This window comes from Populus trichocarpa, chromosome 6, assembly GCF_000002775.5.
Source record: "Populus trichocarpa isolate Nisqually-1 chromosome 6, P.trichocarpa_v4.1, whole genome shotgun sequence".
Taxonomy (NCBI): Eukaryota; Viridiplantae; Streptophyta; class Magnoliopsida; order Malpighiales; family Salicaceae; genus Populus; species Populus trichocarpa.
The window spans coordinates 18,688,617-18,702,911 of record NC_037290.2 but is presented as its reverse complement, the minus strand read 5'-3'; the positions used below and the strand labels follow the sequence as shown (position 1 = coordinate 18,702,911).

Sequence of the window (14,295 nt, the reverse complement as noted above, 5' to 3'; positions counted from 1 at the left end):
ATATTTTTTATGGTTGCGTATTATTTCGATGTGATGATATAAAAAATCAATGTTAAAAATAAAAACATATTATATCAATATATATTTTAAAAAATAACCATTACGTAACAATATAAGAACTAGTATATTGGTCTGCGCTCCGTAGCGAGTCAATAACAATTTTTTTTCAAATATAAAAATGCTTGAAATTGGTTAAAAACACAGAATGTATTTGCATCATCACCATCTTCAAATAAAGTATTTTCTACAGTAGCACCATGAATAGCGCATAGCAGAGCGACGTCCAATACACCAGCAACTAATTTATTTCCCTTAAATTTTTTCCTTTTAAGATATTTCCAATTTTATTTTGTTTCCTCTTTAAAAAAAATTCTCTTATTGAATATTTTTCATACTGTAAAGAGGAAATAAATTGATGTGATTTTTTTTATATTGTACAAAAGTTGGGTGATGATAATTTTTTTTTTCATTTCAGGTTGGGTTGAATTTTCTTATTAAAGCATGTTTTTTTTTTTATGTTTCAAAAATGCTTTAAAAAAATTGAATTTTTTTATATTTTTTTCTTTACTTTAAATTAATATTTTTTTTTGATGTTTTTGTATTATTTTGATGTGATGATATAAAAAATAAAATTTTAAAAATAAAAAATATTATCTCAATATATTTTTAAAAAATAATATTGTGGACATAGACTCATTTCACTGTGGACTACACTGTAGACATAGAGTGTTCATACTGTGGATGACACTGTAACATCTGGGGAGCGTTGTCTTTTCTGTTTATTAATCAAAAAGTTCTACTGGGTCTGGCTCGCAGCCAGATTAGAGGCTATTGGGTCCGACTTTCAGCCAGACCCACCGATCTTGGGTCTAGTTGGGTAGCCGGACACAACGCTATTGGGGGCGACTGGGCTGCCAGATATTTTCAATTTTTTTTTGCCTATTTACATCTTTTTCATATGGTAAAGAGAAAATAAATTGACGGGACTTTTATATTGTATAAAAGTTGGGTGATGATAATTTATTTTCATTTAAAGTTGGTTTGAATTTTCTTATTAAAGCATGTTTTCCTTTCAAAAATGCTTTAAAAAAATTTATATTTTTTTATATTTTTTTCTTTAATTCAAATTAATTTTTTTTTTATGTTTTTGTATTATTTTGATGTGATGATATAAAAAATAAATTTTAAAAAATAAAAAATATTTTATCTCAATATATATATATATATTAAAAAAATAACCATTACGTATTAAAATAATAGTTAGCATATTGACCCGCGCTCCGTAGCAGGTCAATAATAATATTTTTTTCAAATGTAAAAATGCTTGAGTTGGATTAAAAGCACGGAATGTATTTGCATCATCACAATCTTTAAATAAAGTATTTTGTACAGTAACACCATAATTAGCGTATAGTAGAGCAGTGCCCAATAGACAGACAATTAATTTCTTTTCCTTTTAAGTTTTTTCCTTTTAAGATATTTCCAATTTTATTTTTTTTCCTCTTTAAATTTTTTTTCTTTTTTTTTATTGATTTTTTTTCCATACTGTAAAGAAAAAATAAATTGATGTGACTTTTTTTATATTGTACAAAAGTTGAGTGATGATAATTGTTTTTTATTTTATGTTTGGTTGAATTTTTCTTATTAAAGCATATTTGTTTTTGTGTTTTAAAAATGCTTTAAAAAATTTGAATTTGAATTTTTATTTTATTTTTTTTACTTTAAATTAATATTTTTTGATGTTTTTGAATTATTTTGATGTGATGACAGATTCAAGGAGCCAGGCCAAATCCAACTAGCCAGACCCAGGGCTATTGGATCTGGCTTCGCAGCCAGATCCAAAGCACTTAAAATCACGCTTCATATTTTTTTAACATTTGAAATAAAAATTGTTATCAACCGATTGCGGAGCGCGGGTCAATATACTAGTTAGACTTCATTTGTTGTTTAATCATATTAAAAAATAAAAATCAATTGTAAGTATAGAATTTCTTTAAAATAAATGTTATTTTATAAGACCATATTCATAACAGTTCATAATTAATTCTAAAAAAGAAACATAGTATTTGGTTATAAGCATTTTATAACTGTAATGTGTGTTCTCACAAGATCCATATAGAAATCTTCATATATGAGAACATGTATGCATACAAATATACAGATTTATTGTTACTGTTCACTTGAATAGAATAATAATAATATCTGTCTTTTTTAAAAACAATAAAAGTCTTAGTTTTGGGTATTAATTTTTTTTTATATGTCCCATTAATTATTAAAGAATTAATAAGAGGTATATGTATCTTTTCTATTTTTTTTAAGCAATAAAATAATTGCCTTTCAAATCAAAATTCATAAAACTACACAACCATACAGGTATTTTGATATTTAGCAGTTTAATTATTAATTAGATTAAAAAAAACTTATGGTGCATGCAGCTAATACATGGGAGACCCTTACAAAAAATACTTTCCGGCCGTATTGTTAAAAGTTATGCTCTATTCTTTTTCTCATGATGCAACAAATGTTGGTGGAAATGGAGCGATTTGTTGTTGATGGATTTTTTTTTCTCTTTTATTTTTTTATCAAAAATTATAATTTGATTTTTTTGTTGTTAATATTTCAATTTCATTCTTTATTTTTTTTTATTTTTATTCTTGGCCCTTTTATAAAGGTTATATTTGTTTTAATTTTATATATCAATTCCAGTTTGACAAATATTATTTTTTTTAATTTGGTTCTTATTTTTTTTATTTTTAATTTTTTTTCTTAGCTCTTTTGTAAAAGTTTTATTTGTTTTCAATTTCATCATTCAATCCAAATTTATGCTATATTACTTTTACCAATTTAGACATCATTCTTTTTTTTTTTTGAAGTTATTTTTCTTTTCAATTTCACTTTTCAATAAAAATTTTTTTATATCAATCTTAATTCTTATTTTTTTTTATTTTTTAGGTCCTTTTGGTAAATTGATTTTTCTTTTCAATTTTCATCCTCATTCTTTTAATTGCTCTTTTGTTTTTTGAATCCTTTTGTATATATTTTTTTAATTGTATCTTTTAATATTTGATTGATTGAGAATTGAGTTTTTTTTTTTTTTTCTAGATAGGATGCTTTGGGTTTAATAACTCAGATCATAAGTTTGAAAAGTTAATACGAGTTGATATTTTTTTTTTAAAAAAAAACAGGCTCTATATAATTTTCTTTATTTTACTTCTATCAGGTTATACTGATCTCATGATTTGGGTTGCGAATTTGGTGGGATATTCCAGGTCTCGACCCTAATTATCTTGGTTATAAGTTTACTATCTTAACATGGGTTGACGACAGGCATGGATATATTCCTAGGCTCGAGCAGGGCTCTTTGAGCTATATATCATGCTTCTCTGGGTCGAATAATAACATTTTGAAATGTAATTAAATGGAATAGTTAAAGCATGAATATTTTAATGATATCATTATCGTAGAAACATTTCAAACATGTATAAAGAGTTGTTTTTCACATCAAACATACACAAAAGTTATCATATATCTTGCTTTTTCCAAGAGTTGCAGGAGATCCTTTATGGTCACTTGTAACTGTACTTAATTAGTATCTGTAAGATATTCAAATATGGGACATATGCTATATGCTTTTCATACAGTTTCTTTAGGTTTCTCTTCTGTTTATCATACTAAGAATTCTACTTGGCTCTTGCGTCATTCCAGTAGCACGACATGCTTTAGCTCCAAGCAACATGGTCGATTTCACAGGCTGAACCTCAAATTCTGTCATAATCTGGAGAAATTATTCTGCCTTCCACGACTGCTTGGCTTCAGCAAATCCCCATATCAGAGTCTCAAAAGTCTTTAAATCAGGAGAAATTCCATGTTCACACATCTTGTCACAAACTCTAATTGCATGGTCCATTCTTCTAGAACTGCACCTGCCACTGATAATTAATAGTCGTGAAAATCACACAATATTTGGCCAGAGTTCTTCGACTCTATCTGGTGAGTGCACGCACATAATTAACCTTTAGCAAGAATATTGTTGTATGCATGTGCATCAGGTTCTATGCTAGCTTTCAACATATCATCAAAGATTTCCCTGCACTTCTCATGAATCCTGCTGTGCTGCCTCCAGGCATTCATCATGGTGCTAAATATCATCACATATGGTTTGACACCAAATTCTTCCATCAAGTCGAGAACCTGCATATAATGTGCAATGGCTAAATCCAGTACCGTGACTGAAGCAAAATCAATCTTTCTACCTAACAACACATGACAGTGCGTATGATTTCTAAAATAAGCACTGCTATGAATGCATAGAGCGCGATGCCGCAAGGTTGCTTATGAGTGGGCAGTGAAATCCTCTGGTTCCATGGTGCAAGTGTGAAAATGATAGAGATTATGTAAATGGCAAACTATGGATTAAAACCCTAAGCAAGCTAAATTTGTGTCAACTAACATGCAACGCAATCACCACTTTGCATCAAAATCCAGCAAATGAATAAATAAAAGTACGGAAGAAATGACAGAACACTAACATGATTCAGTTTATGTAATGACCAAATATCATGTACTAAATTGATAATGCTTGTAATGCCTGAAATAGAGCATTATACTAAAAGTATCTCTCTCATTCATGATTTCTGGCCTAATTATGCATTCAAGCATTAAAATCAATCAATCACTAATAATAAATCAATATGGTTTACTTTTACAGACCAAAACAAAGATAGATATTGGATATCTTTTCTCCCTTCTATGTTAAGAAAAAAAATGATTAATTCATGAAAAAAAAAAATTATTGACGCCATGAAAGAAGATGTAAAATTATCTCAGGATCAGTGAAGGCTTACATAGCCGATAATTTCAGGGTTCATGGGATTAGTCGAGGTACGTGCAAGCTGACTCTAACACCTATATTAATTCAAAAAAAAAAAGATGTAAAATTACCTTTACGCGCTGACGTGGTGTGTCTTTTTTGCCCGTAAGTATCAAATCGTTTTTCTTAAAATAGACATTGCATTGCTCCGCTTTAAGCCTTTCCTGCTTTCAAGTATAGTTTTTAAACTCGGACCGGCCCGGCAGATCGACCCGGTGGCTGGACCGGTCCGGGTTTACTAAAAACCCGTCTGGGGCAACAACCCGGCAAAACCCGGTTGACCCGGCGGGTCGACCCATGACCCGGGCGACCCAGGCAAACCCGGACGAGACCCGGTGTTTTGGAGTTGGATCCGCGATCTGAGTTTGGAGATCTTCAGGGTAGGCGTTGGTGATCAATGAAAAACTTCGAATCCTTGTTGTGTTCTCGCTTTATTACTTTGGACTTTCTATTACTGTTGAAGAAAGTGGCAACTCCACTCACTGCTCATCAATAGGCGTAGGAAAGTAAGAACAGTGGTGCTATTGTTCCCATTTGTTCCTTCTAGCTGATGACTGTAACTTAAATGGGACCAAACTCACAGTTTCAAGAGAGAGAAAAGCAACAGGGACCAAACTCACAATTTCAAGAGAGAGAGAGGGGCAACAGGTAGTACCAGCACCATCAAGTCTTTAACATCTCTCTCTCTCTTTCTAGCTAATGTTTTAAAGCATGTAGAAACCAGATCGTGTTCATGGAGGCGTCAAGGAGCAAGGACTGTGCTTCTGGGCTTTCAACAGATCGTGTTCATCCCTGCACAAAACAAATGGTTCAAAAAAGAGAGACAACTAGTTGCTTGTGATGAAGCCAGAGAGGGAAGATAAACTTTGTGAGGAGATGGCGATGAGATTAAGTGCCCTTTCTCTGCACAAAACAACCAACAACGTCATATTTATCCCTCTCCCACGCCCTGTCGGTCCCACTTCACCCTTTCATTATTGCCTCTCTTTTTCATTTTTTATTTTTAACTACACAGATCTGCCTGGGGTTGACCCATGCAACCCGGAACCCGATCTCTTGACAGGGTCACTCCCCGGGTCGGGTTTAAAAACTATGCTTTCGAGCATTGATAACATCACGAAGGAAAAAAACAAATCCCAACTGTGAAAAAATCAAAATTCATAATTTAAATGACTATCATCTTGTATTGTATTGTATAAAAATTATTCTCCTTTAACTCTTATGATTTCTTGTTTATATATTAGATTATTGACTGTATCACTAACTTTGTATGACTTTTTGAAATTAATTAGTCAATACATGTTCTCATCAAATTTTTCTAATTTCATCTCCATTTCTTCTGTGTCCTCCTCAAAGCTCACATTCATATCTTTAGCAACAATGTACCAAAATCTTTTAAGGAGACCTCATATTTTAGAAACAAATACATTATTATTTTCTTTACAGCAAATAAATAAATCATGAAAAAAGACATGCAATTAGGGAAGCAAGTTCATCCATGAGCGATCCAAACTGAGCGTTCCAAGCTCGTCTATGAGCTGGGGTAATTTTGGTGTTGACCTCTACACTAGCACTACAGACTATTCTCAAGTTTGACGAGTTATGGTGATGTAAGCCCGTTCATGAGCACTTTAGGAGAGTTATATGAGATAGTATTTATCCATAATACACCGATTTATTACACTAACATGGGCGTGTTTCTCCAGGCGTCCACATATTCCAATGCATTACGAGCCCTAATATATGAGACAGAATCGATTGATATGCAATATTTTTTTTTGTATAACTTTTATTAAATATTGTTAATGTTATTACATATATATGATGAATGTTAATTATTCTTTAATGTATTTATTAGATGCATTACTTATTACGGGATGCTCGAAGAGCAGCAAGAACTATCTGTGAATGAGTCGATAAGATGAGACATGCTTTGACCAACAATACGCTCAATTTGTATTGTGATGGACTTCAAGAGATTAGGAAGGAGGCTGAGTGTCTCAAAACAGTCTTGTCAGTAGACGAGATCGTTTATCATGAATAGAAACATACAGTTAGGGAGGCAAGTCCGTCCACAAGTGATTCAAACTCTTCCACAAGCGTTCCAAGCTCGTCTATGAGTTGAGATAATTTTGGTGTTGACCCCTACATTGACACTACAAGCTTGTTTTCAAGTTTGACGAATTATGGTGATGTAGGCCTGTCCATGAGCACTCAAGGCACGTCTACTAGCTGGGGTGATTTTTAGATATATTTAGATTACATGCTTTAATTTTATAAGATTTATGAATTTAGTTTAAATTTAATCAAATGTTATTTGAGTTTTTATTGTATTTAATTAAGAATTGTTACTTTTTTAGTTCGGATGAATTGTAAATTGTGTTTTTGAGTTATGAAGTGTTGGGTTTGTTTTTTATGGTAAAAAGTTAAGGTTAGAAAAATAACCCCGACCACATTTTTTTGATGATTCACGAATAAGACATGCAATTCACGGATTGCAAATGTTGTATGCAATTTGCCAGACTCTACTATTTCTTGTTTTTTTTTTACTATACTAAACTCCAAAAAAAAAATACACATTTGCATGCCCTATTTTTTTCACTTTTTTATTTTTATTTTTTCCCACAAAAAGGCCAAAAACAAAATGGGAGGGATTAATGGTGATCAAGATTTACTTGGGAAAAGATAATTTATATGATTTGCAAATACATTTCTAAATAGTTAGAGCACACAAATATAATAAACAAAAAACCATTAAATTGAGAGATATACATTGAGCCCATCACATGGAGTCCATTAACCTGTTGAAGTTCAAGCTATGACAAGAAAAAGGCTTGAATAATGGGAATGGGAATTTAGGATACGGCAAGTTACTGTATACTAGACGACCAACATTTTCTATTGAATCCAGCCATTAGAGATTTCCGAGTTCACCAACAGAATAATGGCACTCCACGTTCTACGACAGAAAAACTGTCATAAAACAAAGTCTACACTGCTGTTGGATTCGGTAGAATTGGCTACGATATCATTGTACTACTTGACAAAGGACAATGGTTAGCAACCAAAAGTACAGTTACTCGAGCTCCTGGTTGGTGTTGCCAATGGCCAACTACTTCCCTCTCCTTACACTTCAACCATATGCATCAATTCCATTAACACTGATGCAGCGGTGGTGATAAAACATTGCTCCACCAAGTGTTTTCTTGAATGCCATTTGTGAAGACTACAAAACATAATTATTGTTTGCAAACGAACTGGTGAGTAAACATTATTGACAAACAGCAACAAAAACTTGCTCCGCTCATCCCACCCACCGCAGGGACCACTCCTCCATTAACTCCAGGTTGGAGCACAAAATTCATCGAAGAAGTTATATAACAAGATTTCAACTTGAGCTTAAATTCTCCGTGTCCAATTTTACGGCCTTGACAAAATGACAATGGATTCCCACTCCAAACTACATATTACATCCTGCACAGCAGAAAATGGATCAAAAACATGATAGATTTCCAAGTACTTGGACCACTCAGACACAGGTCCTACATACCGAGGGGTTTTGGCGATCAATGTCAAAGCTGTTGATGGCACAGGGTTCAGCCAAGAGCTCAGTGGGTTCCTCACCTACACAGCATAACATGTCAACTGAAATCAGTGCCAGTTTGAGCTCCAAAATATCTTCTGGTATGTCAATATCATACCACCAATCAGTCAGCAAATGACGTGGGTTTCGTGCATAATAGTCAAGGCAGCACATGTCTGCCAGTAGTGACAGTAATAGCCTAATAGCAGAGCACGTGACAAACAGAAGTTACAGTGAGAACTACATACCTTGTTCAATGACAGCAAGGATCCCATCTTCAGAGCAGATCATAGCAGGTAAGATCCGCGATGATGAAATATTACTATTCAAAGACTTGGTGTAGTAGTCATATTGAACTTCCCAAACCTCGCTTTCAGATAATGGTTGGGTCATAGTGTCACTAGAGCCAATTGAAGAAAGAATAATCGGTTCTTGTTGCCTTCTTAAATCCCAGGCAAATACAGTACCTGATGAACCTCCTGCCTATGACAGGAAAGGCAATTCAGTTTTCATACAATACTAAAAACTAAAAAGCAACAAGTGATTTCCTCACATAACAAGAAAAATTAACGCAAGATGGTTTTCAAGCAAGTAAATATTCACTTGTTATGATTGGCTAAACAAACAACATGAGCTAATACTTGTTCTCATGCAATAACATAAAGAATTCCTTAATTTGGTTACAAGGCCTGATTGGAGTTTCACTAAGCACTAATTCCTCTCTTAGTAACATGAACTAGAAATTATCCAGGATCTAACTTTGGCTTTAGGAAAGATAAGCTGTCTAAAAGAAACATATTTATCAAATGATAAAAAAATCTAGGTAAGTGTTCATGACCAATCTGCCACAGAAATGCAAGAGCATCCCAATCCACAGTGATCAGGAAGGGAGGGTGCGACTGAATAGCATTATCAACACAGAAAAAATAAAATAAAAACAAGTATCCAAATTGTAAGATTCAACCATTCAAAAGCAAAATAAGGAAGAAAATAAATTAAGCTAACAAGCTACATCCATATCTATTAACAAGGAACATTGACAGGTTTCTTCATGCAAAACAAGAGTGATGATAATAAGGGCTGAGCAGCTATCTCACCAGACATGTGTGCTTACGGGATGGATGGATATCAATGGAGTGAATGATCCCAGAAGTTGTGCCACGATCCCTACAGCATAAGCTTGACAGCAAATCAGTACACTTCTTGCCGGCCATAACGATATGGGAAATTTGCTATGTTGCTTAATTGTAACTAAAAAGAACAAGGTCAACCAACCATTTGAATGTAGATGTATTGCTAATACACAGAACTAAAGTTATGCGTACATTTATGCCAACCATTTGCATGCAACTAAAAAATCCCTTCTGAATTACAATAGATGCTTAAACAACTAAATAGAACTTTTAATACACATGAAGCCCATTCTAGAAGTTTCACACGCTACCAAACTGCATTAATAAACCACAAGCAATTTAATCCTGGCCAAATTGGAAGCTAATCATCGCATGCAGTCCCTCAAAAGTTTGTTTTCAATCGTGTTTTTACAGTGCTTGCAGGAACACATATATACAAGTGTCCAGTGCATTTGCATTGACTGCACCAAAGCAATAAGCCATAATGTCTACTAGGTTCACTCAGCAATTTGATAGCTTTTACTCGACTCAGAAGATTTTATTCAGATCAAATTTTCATCAATCAGTGAAATACCATACTACTATTAACTTCTCTTTTGACTTCTATTCTTTGAACTTTCAATTTATTCAAGTAAGAGTCAGTCGTACTCATCCAACATTATAAGTCATATATATCATCAAGTCTAGATAAGCATGACTATAACAAGGCATTTTCTTCATACCTTTAAAATCATAATCCTAATCCTAAAAAAAATTCTCCCAATTTCAGTATAGGCATCCTACAAAACTGATGAAAGTTTAGAACACAAAAATAATCACAACCTATTTCATTTCTTACAATAACATTCGAAGAGTAATTATCCAACTAATCGGCCACGATTATATTTGAAACAAGCAACAAGAGAAAAACACTATGAATATCAACAGTTTTATGTCAAAGGATAACCAAATTCAAATCCATCTCAGAAGTGCTATTAAAAAAAGGTCGCGAAAGCACTCACCAGCTACCCTTAAACTGAGCAACGGCAGCACCAGGCTGTCTAAGGTCCCACCACTGAAGTCCAAACCCACATCCACCAGTCACAAACTCAGACGGGGAAGCCCATTTAACTGCCGAATATGAAACCAATCCATTCCCATCAAAAACCCTCCTAAAACCTCCCTTCTCAACAACCAAATTAACCCTCCCATCTTCTCCAACACTAACACACTCACTCCCTCCTTCCATCAAATCCACACCCCCAATGGACCCCACATGAAACTCCCTGCCAACAACCGACACTACAGGTTCCATAACCGACGTTTCACCACCCAAACCCGACATGTCATTCCCCAAAACCGACATTTCCTCTGGCGTTTTGAAAATGTGGAGAGAACCCAGGAAAGTGGAGGCAGCGAAGAGGGAAGGAGTGGATTTGAGAGAGGAAATACGGGAAGGTGGGGTCCAGGACAAGAGTGGGGTGGTTAGGGTTTTAGAAGGGTCTAGAGAGTGGATTTCGAGGGAAGGAGTGTGGAAATCCGAATCAAAGAGGGAGGAAATGAAGGATTTTCGAAAAGGGGAAGGAGAAGGGAGCCAGCGAATTGCGTCAATGAATTTGGGTTGTGGGATTCTGTGGATTTTGGGGGGTTCTGTAAGGTTTGTTCTTGCCATTCTTAGGGTTTTTGTGTTTCAAATAAAAAAAAATACAGTGCAGAGTGAAGTGTATGTGGTGTTGGGGGGTTTTCCGCTTCTCAGGTCATATAATCAACTCTTTAAGTTAATTATATAAATTTCTTACATATATAATTATTATTATTATAATACATTATTATACAAAACTCTAAATTTTAAGGCTTAAACACTGTGCACATATATTGTCATTTTTTTTTAATTTAATCCTCAAACTTAGTTTTTGCACAATTACTTTCTTTCGAGCCAAATTAAAAAAAAAATTAAATTAAATTTGTTTACTAAAAACAAAATTGAAATACAGAAGATCAAAATAGAAAAGACATAAATGAATGATGGTTTTAAAGTTCTTACAAAAAAATCACTTTAATCCTCAAATTTTACAAATTATATCTATTAGGTCCCTTAATATTTTTGCAATTTAATTTTGGTATAAAAATTTATTTTAATTATTTTTTTAGTTCGTAGTATGAGAGAGGAGAGAGAAATTGCTAGATTCTAGAAGTACAAAAAAAAAATCAACGTTGACATCAATTTCGACCATCAAAATGACTGATTTTGGTGTCAACATGTTTCATTTAGTGAACAGAGTTTCACTTAGGTGCTTTTTTTACTTTGAAATTCCCTAAAAAACTAGATGTAAGCTCATAAATTTTTTTTATTTCGAGTTGATTTTAGGTTTTTGTGTAGTTTTTTTTAGTTTTTTAGGCTATTTATGAGTTTGTTAAGATGTTTAAGTTTTATTTTAGATGTTTTGGGTAAAAAATTAGTTGAAATGAGTTTTTAGATTATAAAAATAGATCTATTTTTTTTTTGCCGCTACAGTAGCTCAAATCTTAGGGAAACCAAACTTCATGCTACAATTGTTTTTCAAAATATAACAGGGGCAGACAACATGTTATTAGCTCCAATTTCATTTTAAAAAATAGGGTCTGTTAGCAGGCTCTTTTTAATCCTTTTTTTTTTAATTTTATCTTTTAAAAAAATCAAGCTTTTTTTATATGTGTTTTTTTAAAAATAATTTTTAATTTATATTTAAATTAATATCATTTCTTTGTGATTCTTATTTTTTATATTTAGCCTTTTTTTTAAAATAGTGGTTTTTAAAATTATTTTATATATATATTTAATTTTTGAAGAGATAATTCTAATTCAGCTATGATTTTTTTATGTTTTATATAATTGAAATTTATTTAAAAAAAAATATTTATTTTTAGATAATATTTTTAATAAGTGCAATCTTACGAGATATTGTTTCTTTTTGGTTTTATTCAATCAATTTTATGTGTGTGTCTAATTATACTATTATTTGATTAAATAAAAAATTAACTTTAATAAACAGAGTTATTGAATACAATAAGGTAAATGATCCGTATTGTGAGATCAAATATCTCAATATACTTTCGCCCCCTAACTTTTTCAAATATGTATTTAGTTATTATTAATTTTTTTTTTCATATATTGACACAAATAATTCTCGATTTATTTAATTAGATATGTACATAAGTTTTTTGATTTACACATATATTTTTTTATGTAAAAATAATGTAAACAAATCTTGTGTGTTTAATTTTTTTTTATTGAAAAAGAGAATATCTAATCTGCAGCGTAGCGCAGGTCAAATAACTAGTTATAACTCAATCTTGTATAGTTTATCAAAACAAATTGATTAGTTAATAGTAAATAGTATGTTTTTTTTTTGAAGATGCTTTATTTTAATAAAATTTTCGGAAATAAATAAATTCATTTTTTTCAAAAAAGGATTTGCAATTGAAAAAAGGATTTAAATAGTAGGAAATAAGAATATAATTTTGAACTTATGAGGACTAATGAATTAGTATTATTAAATTACGAGGACTAAGTTAATAAAAAATATGAACGTTTTTTTGTGGCTTGTATTGTTCAGATACTAGGATAAGATAGTCAACTCGTGTAATAAATACATGAGAGGCAGAGACATCTGAGACTCGTTAAATGTGATAGCCAGGGAAATGGTGGCCATAAAGAGGAGCTTTTTCTTGATCAACCTCAAACTTTCTCATCATGTGCGCCTGAAGAAGAATGGCAGAAAATGTTTTGCCACCGCATTGGCTAAAAGGATGGAACCGTCTGAGAACTCAAGATCCCAGGAACAGCCTGTTTTTCCAGTGACAGTTCCTAAAAATATTCTGTCTCAGTCTGCTGCTCCTGTTTTCAGACTGAAGAAGAATGGCAGAAAGTGTTTTGCCACCGCATTGGCTAAAAGGAAGGAACCGTCTGAGAACTCAAGATCCCAGGAACAGCCTGTTTTTCCGCTGCGAGTTCCTAAAAATATTCTGTCACAGTCTGCTGCTGCTGTTTTCGGACTTGGATTCATTGATGCTGGGTAAGTTTTCTTCATTCTTTGTGCTTGTTTTTTCTTAATTTATAGAAGTTTGATTAGTTAGGGAAGCCATGTCTACCTCCCCGATGTAGTGCCATTTCAAATTTAGGTACAGTGGAGATTGGTCAAGGATTGGAGTGATCTCAAAGGAGAGTGAAGACTTGCTAAAGGTTGCGGCCTTTGTGGTTATTCCTCTGTGTGTCTTTCTTATATTTTCAGTCTCAAAGGAAGAATAGGCTTAATTAATTTAATTGTACTGTAAGAAGCTATCGTTGGCAGTATATGCTTTCACAGCTCTATATTGCTGTAGAATTTGTGCATACAGCTGCTATGCTTGATAGGTATGAAAACAACAAGAAGAAGAAAAAACAGTGATGGGATTTTGAATGCGAATTGCTGTTTCCGTGCTCATTCATTTGAACTGTATTAGATAATACACGCTTTAACGATCTTGTTTGGTAACGCGGTTTAAATTGTGTTTTTTTAGAATTTATTTTTTTTATTTAAAATTATTTTAGATTATTTTAATATACTAATGTTAAAAATAATTTTTTAAAAATTAAAAAACATATATTATTTTGATGCATTTCTAAACAAAAATTATTTTGAACCGTAATTGCTACCACATTCCTAAACACACCCTACATTGCGGGAGAAATTCTAAGTTAATTTCTAATA

The 14,295-nt window shown here is 32.5% G+C and overlaps 2 protein-coding genes across 5 annotated transcripts; one reads left to right on the top strand and one right to left on the bottom strand.

Annotated features, from left to right (window-relative positions):
• Positions 1-7,607: 7,607 nt before the first annotated feature.
• Positions 7,608-11,319, bottom strand: LOC112327891 (nuclear pore complex protein NUP43). Of its 2 annotated transcripts, none has more exons than XM_024603069.2 (5): positions 10,588-11,319; positions 9,551-9,632; positions 8,702-8,936; positions 8,421-8,494; positions 7,608-8,344 (listed from the first exon to the last, which is right to left on the bottom strand). In XM_024603069.2, the coding sequence occupies exons 1-5, from the start codon at positions 11,235-11,237 to the stop codon at positions 8,291-8,293; spliced, it is 1,095 nt and encodes a 364-aa protein (XP_024458837.1). In that variant the 5' UTR covers positions 11,238-11,319; the 3' UTR covers positions 7,608-8,290. The 2 variants fall into 2 exon arrangements, with proteins under 2 accessions (XP_024458837.1, XP_024458838.1); XM_024603070.2 differs by having other exon boundaries at positions 9,551-9,620; positions 10,588-11,318.
• A 1,866-nt stretch (positions 11,320-13,185) lies between these two features.
• Positions 13,186-14,028, top strand: LOC7485266 (uncharacterized). Of its 3 annotated transcripts, none has more exons than XM_024603556.2 (2): positions 13,186-13,620; positions 13,733-14,028. In XM_024603556.2, the coding sequence occupies exons 1-2, from the start codon at positions 13,247-13,249 to the stop codon at positions 13,851-13,853; spliced, it is 495 nt and encodes a 164-aa protein (XP_024459324.1). In that variant the 5' UTR covers positions 13,186-13,246; the 3' UTR covers positions 13,854-14,028. The 3 variants fall into 3 exon arrangements, with proteins under 3 accessions (XP_024459324.1, XP_024459325.1, XP_006381874.2); XM_024603557.2 differs by having other exon boundaries at positions 13,710-13,929; XM_006381812.3 differs by having other exon boundaries at positions 13,189-13,620; positions 13,727-14,028.
• The last annotated feature ends 267 nt before the right edge of the window (positions 14,029-14,295 follow it).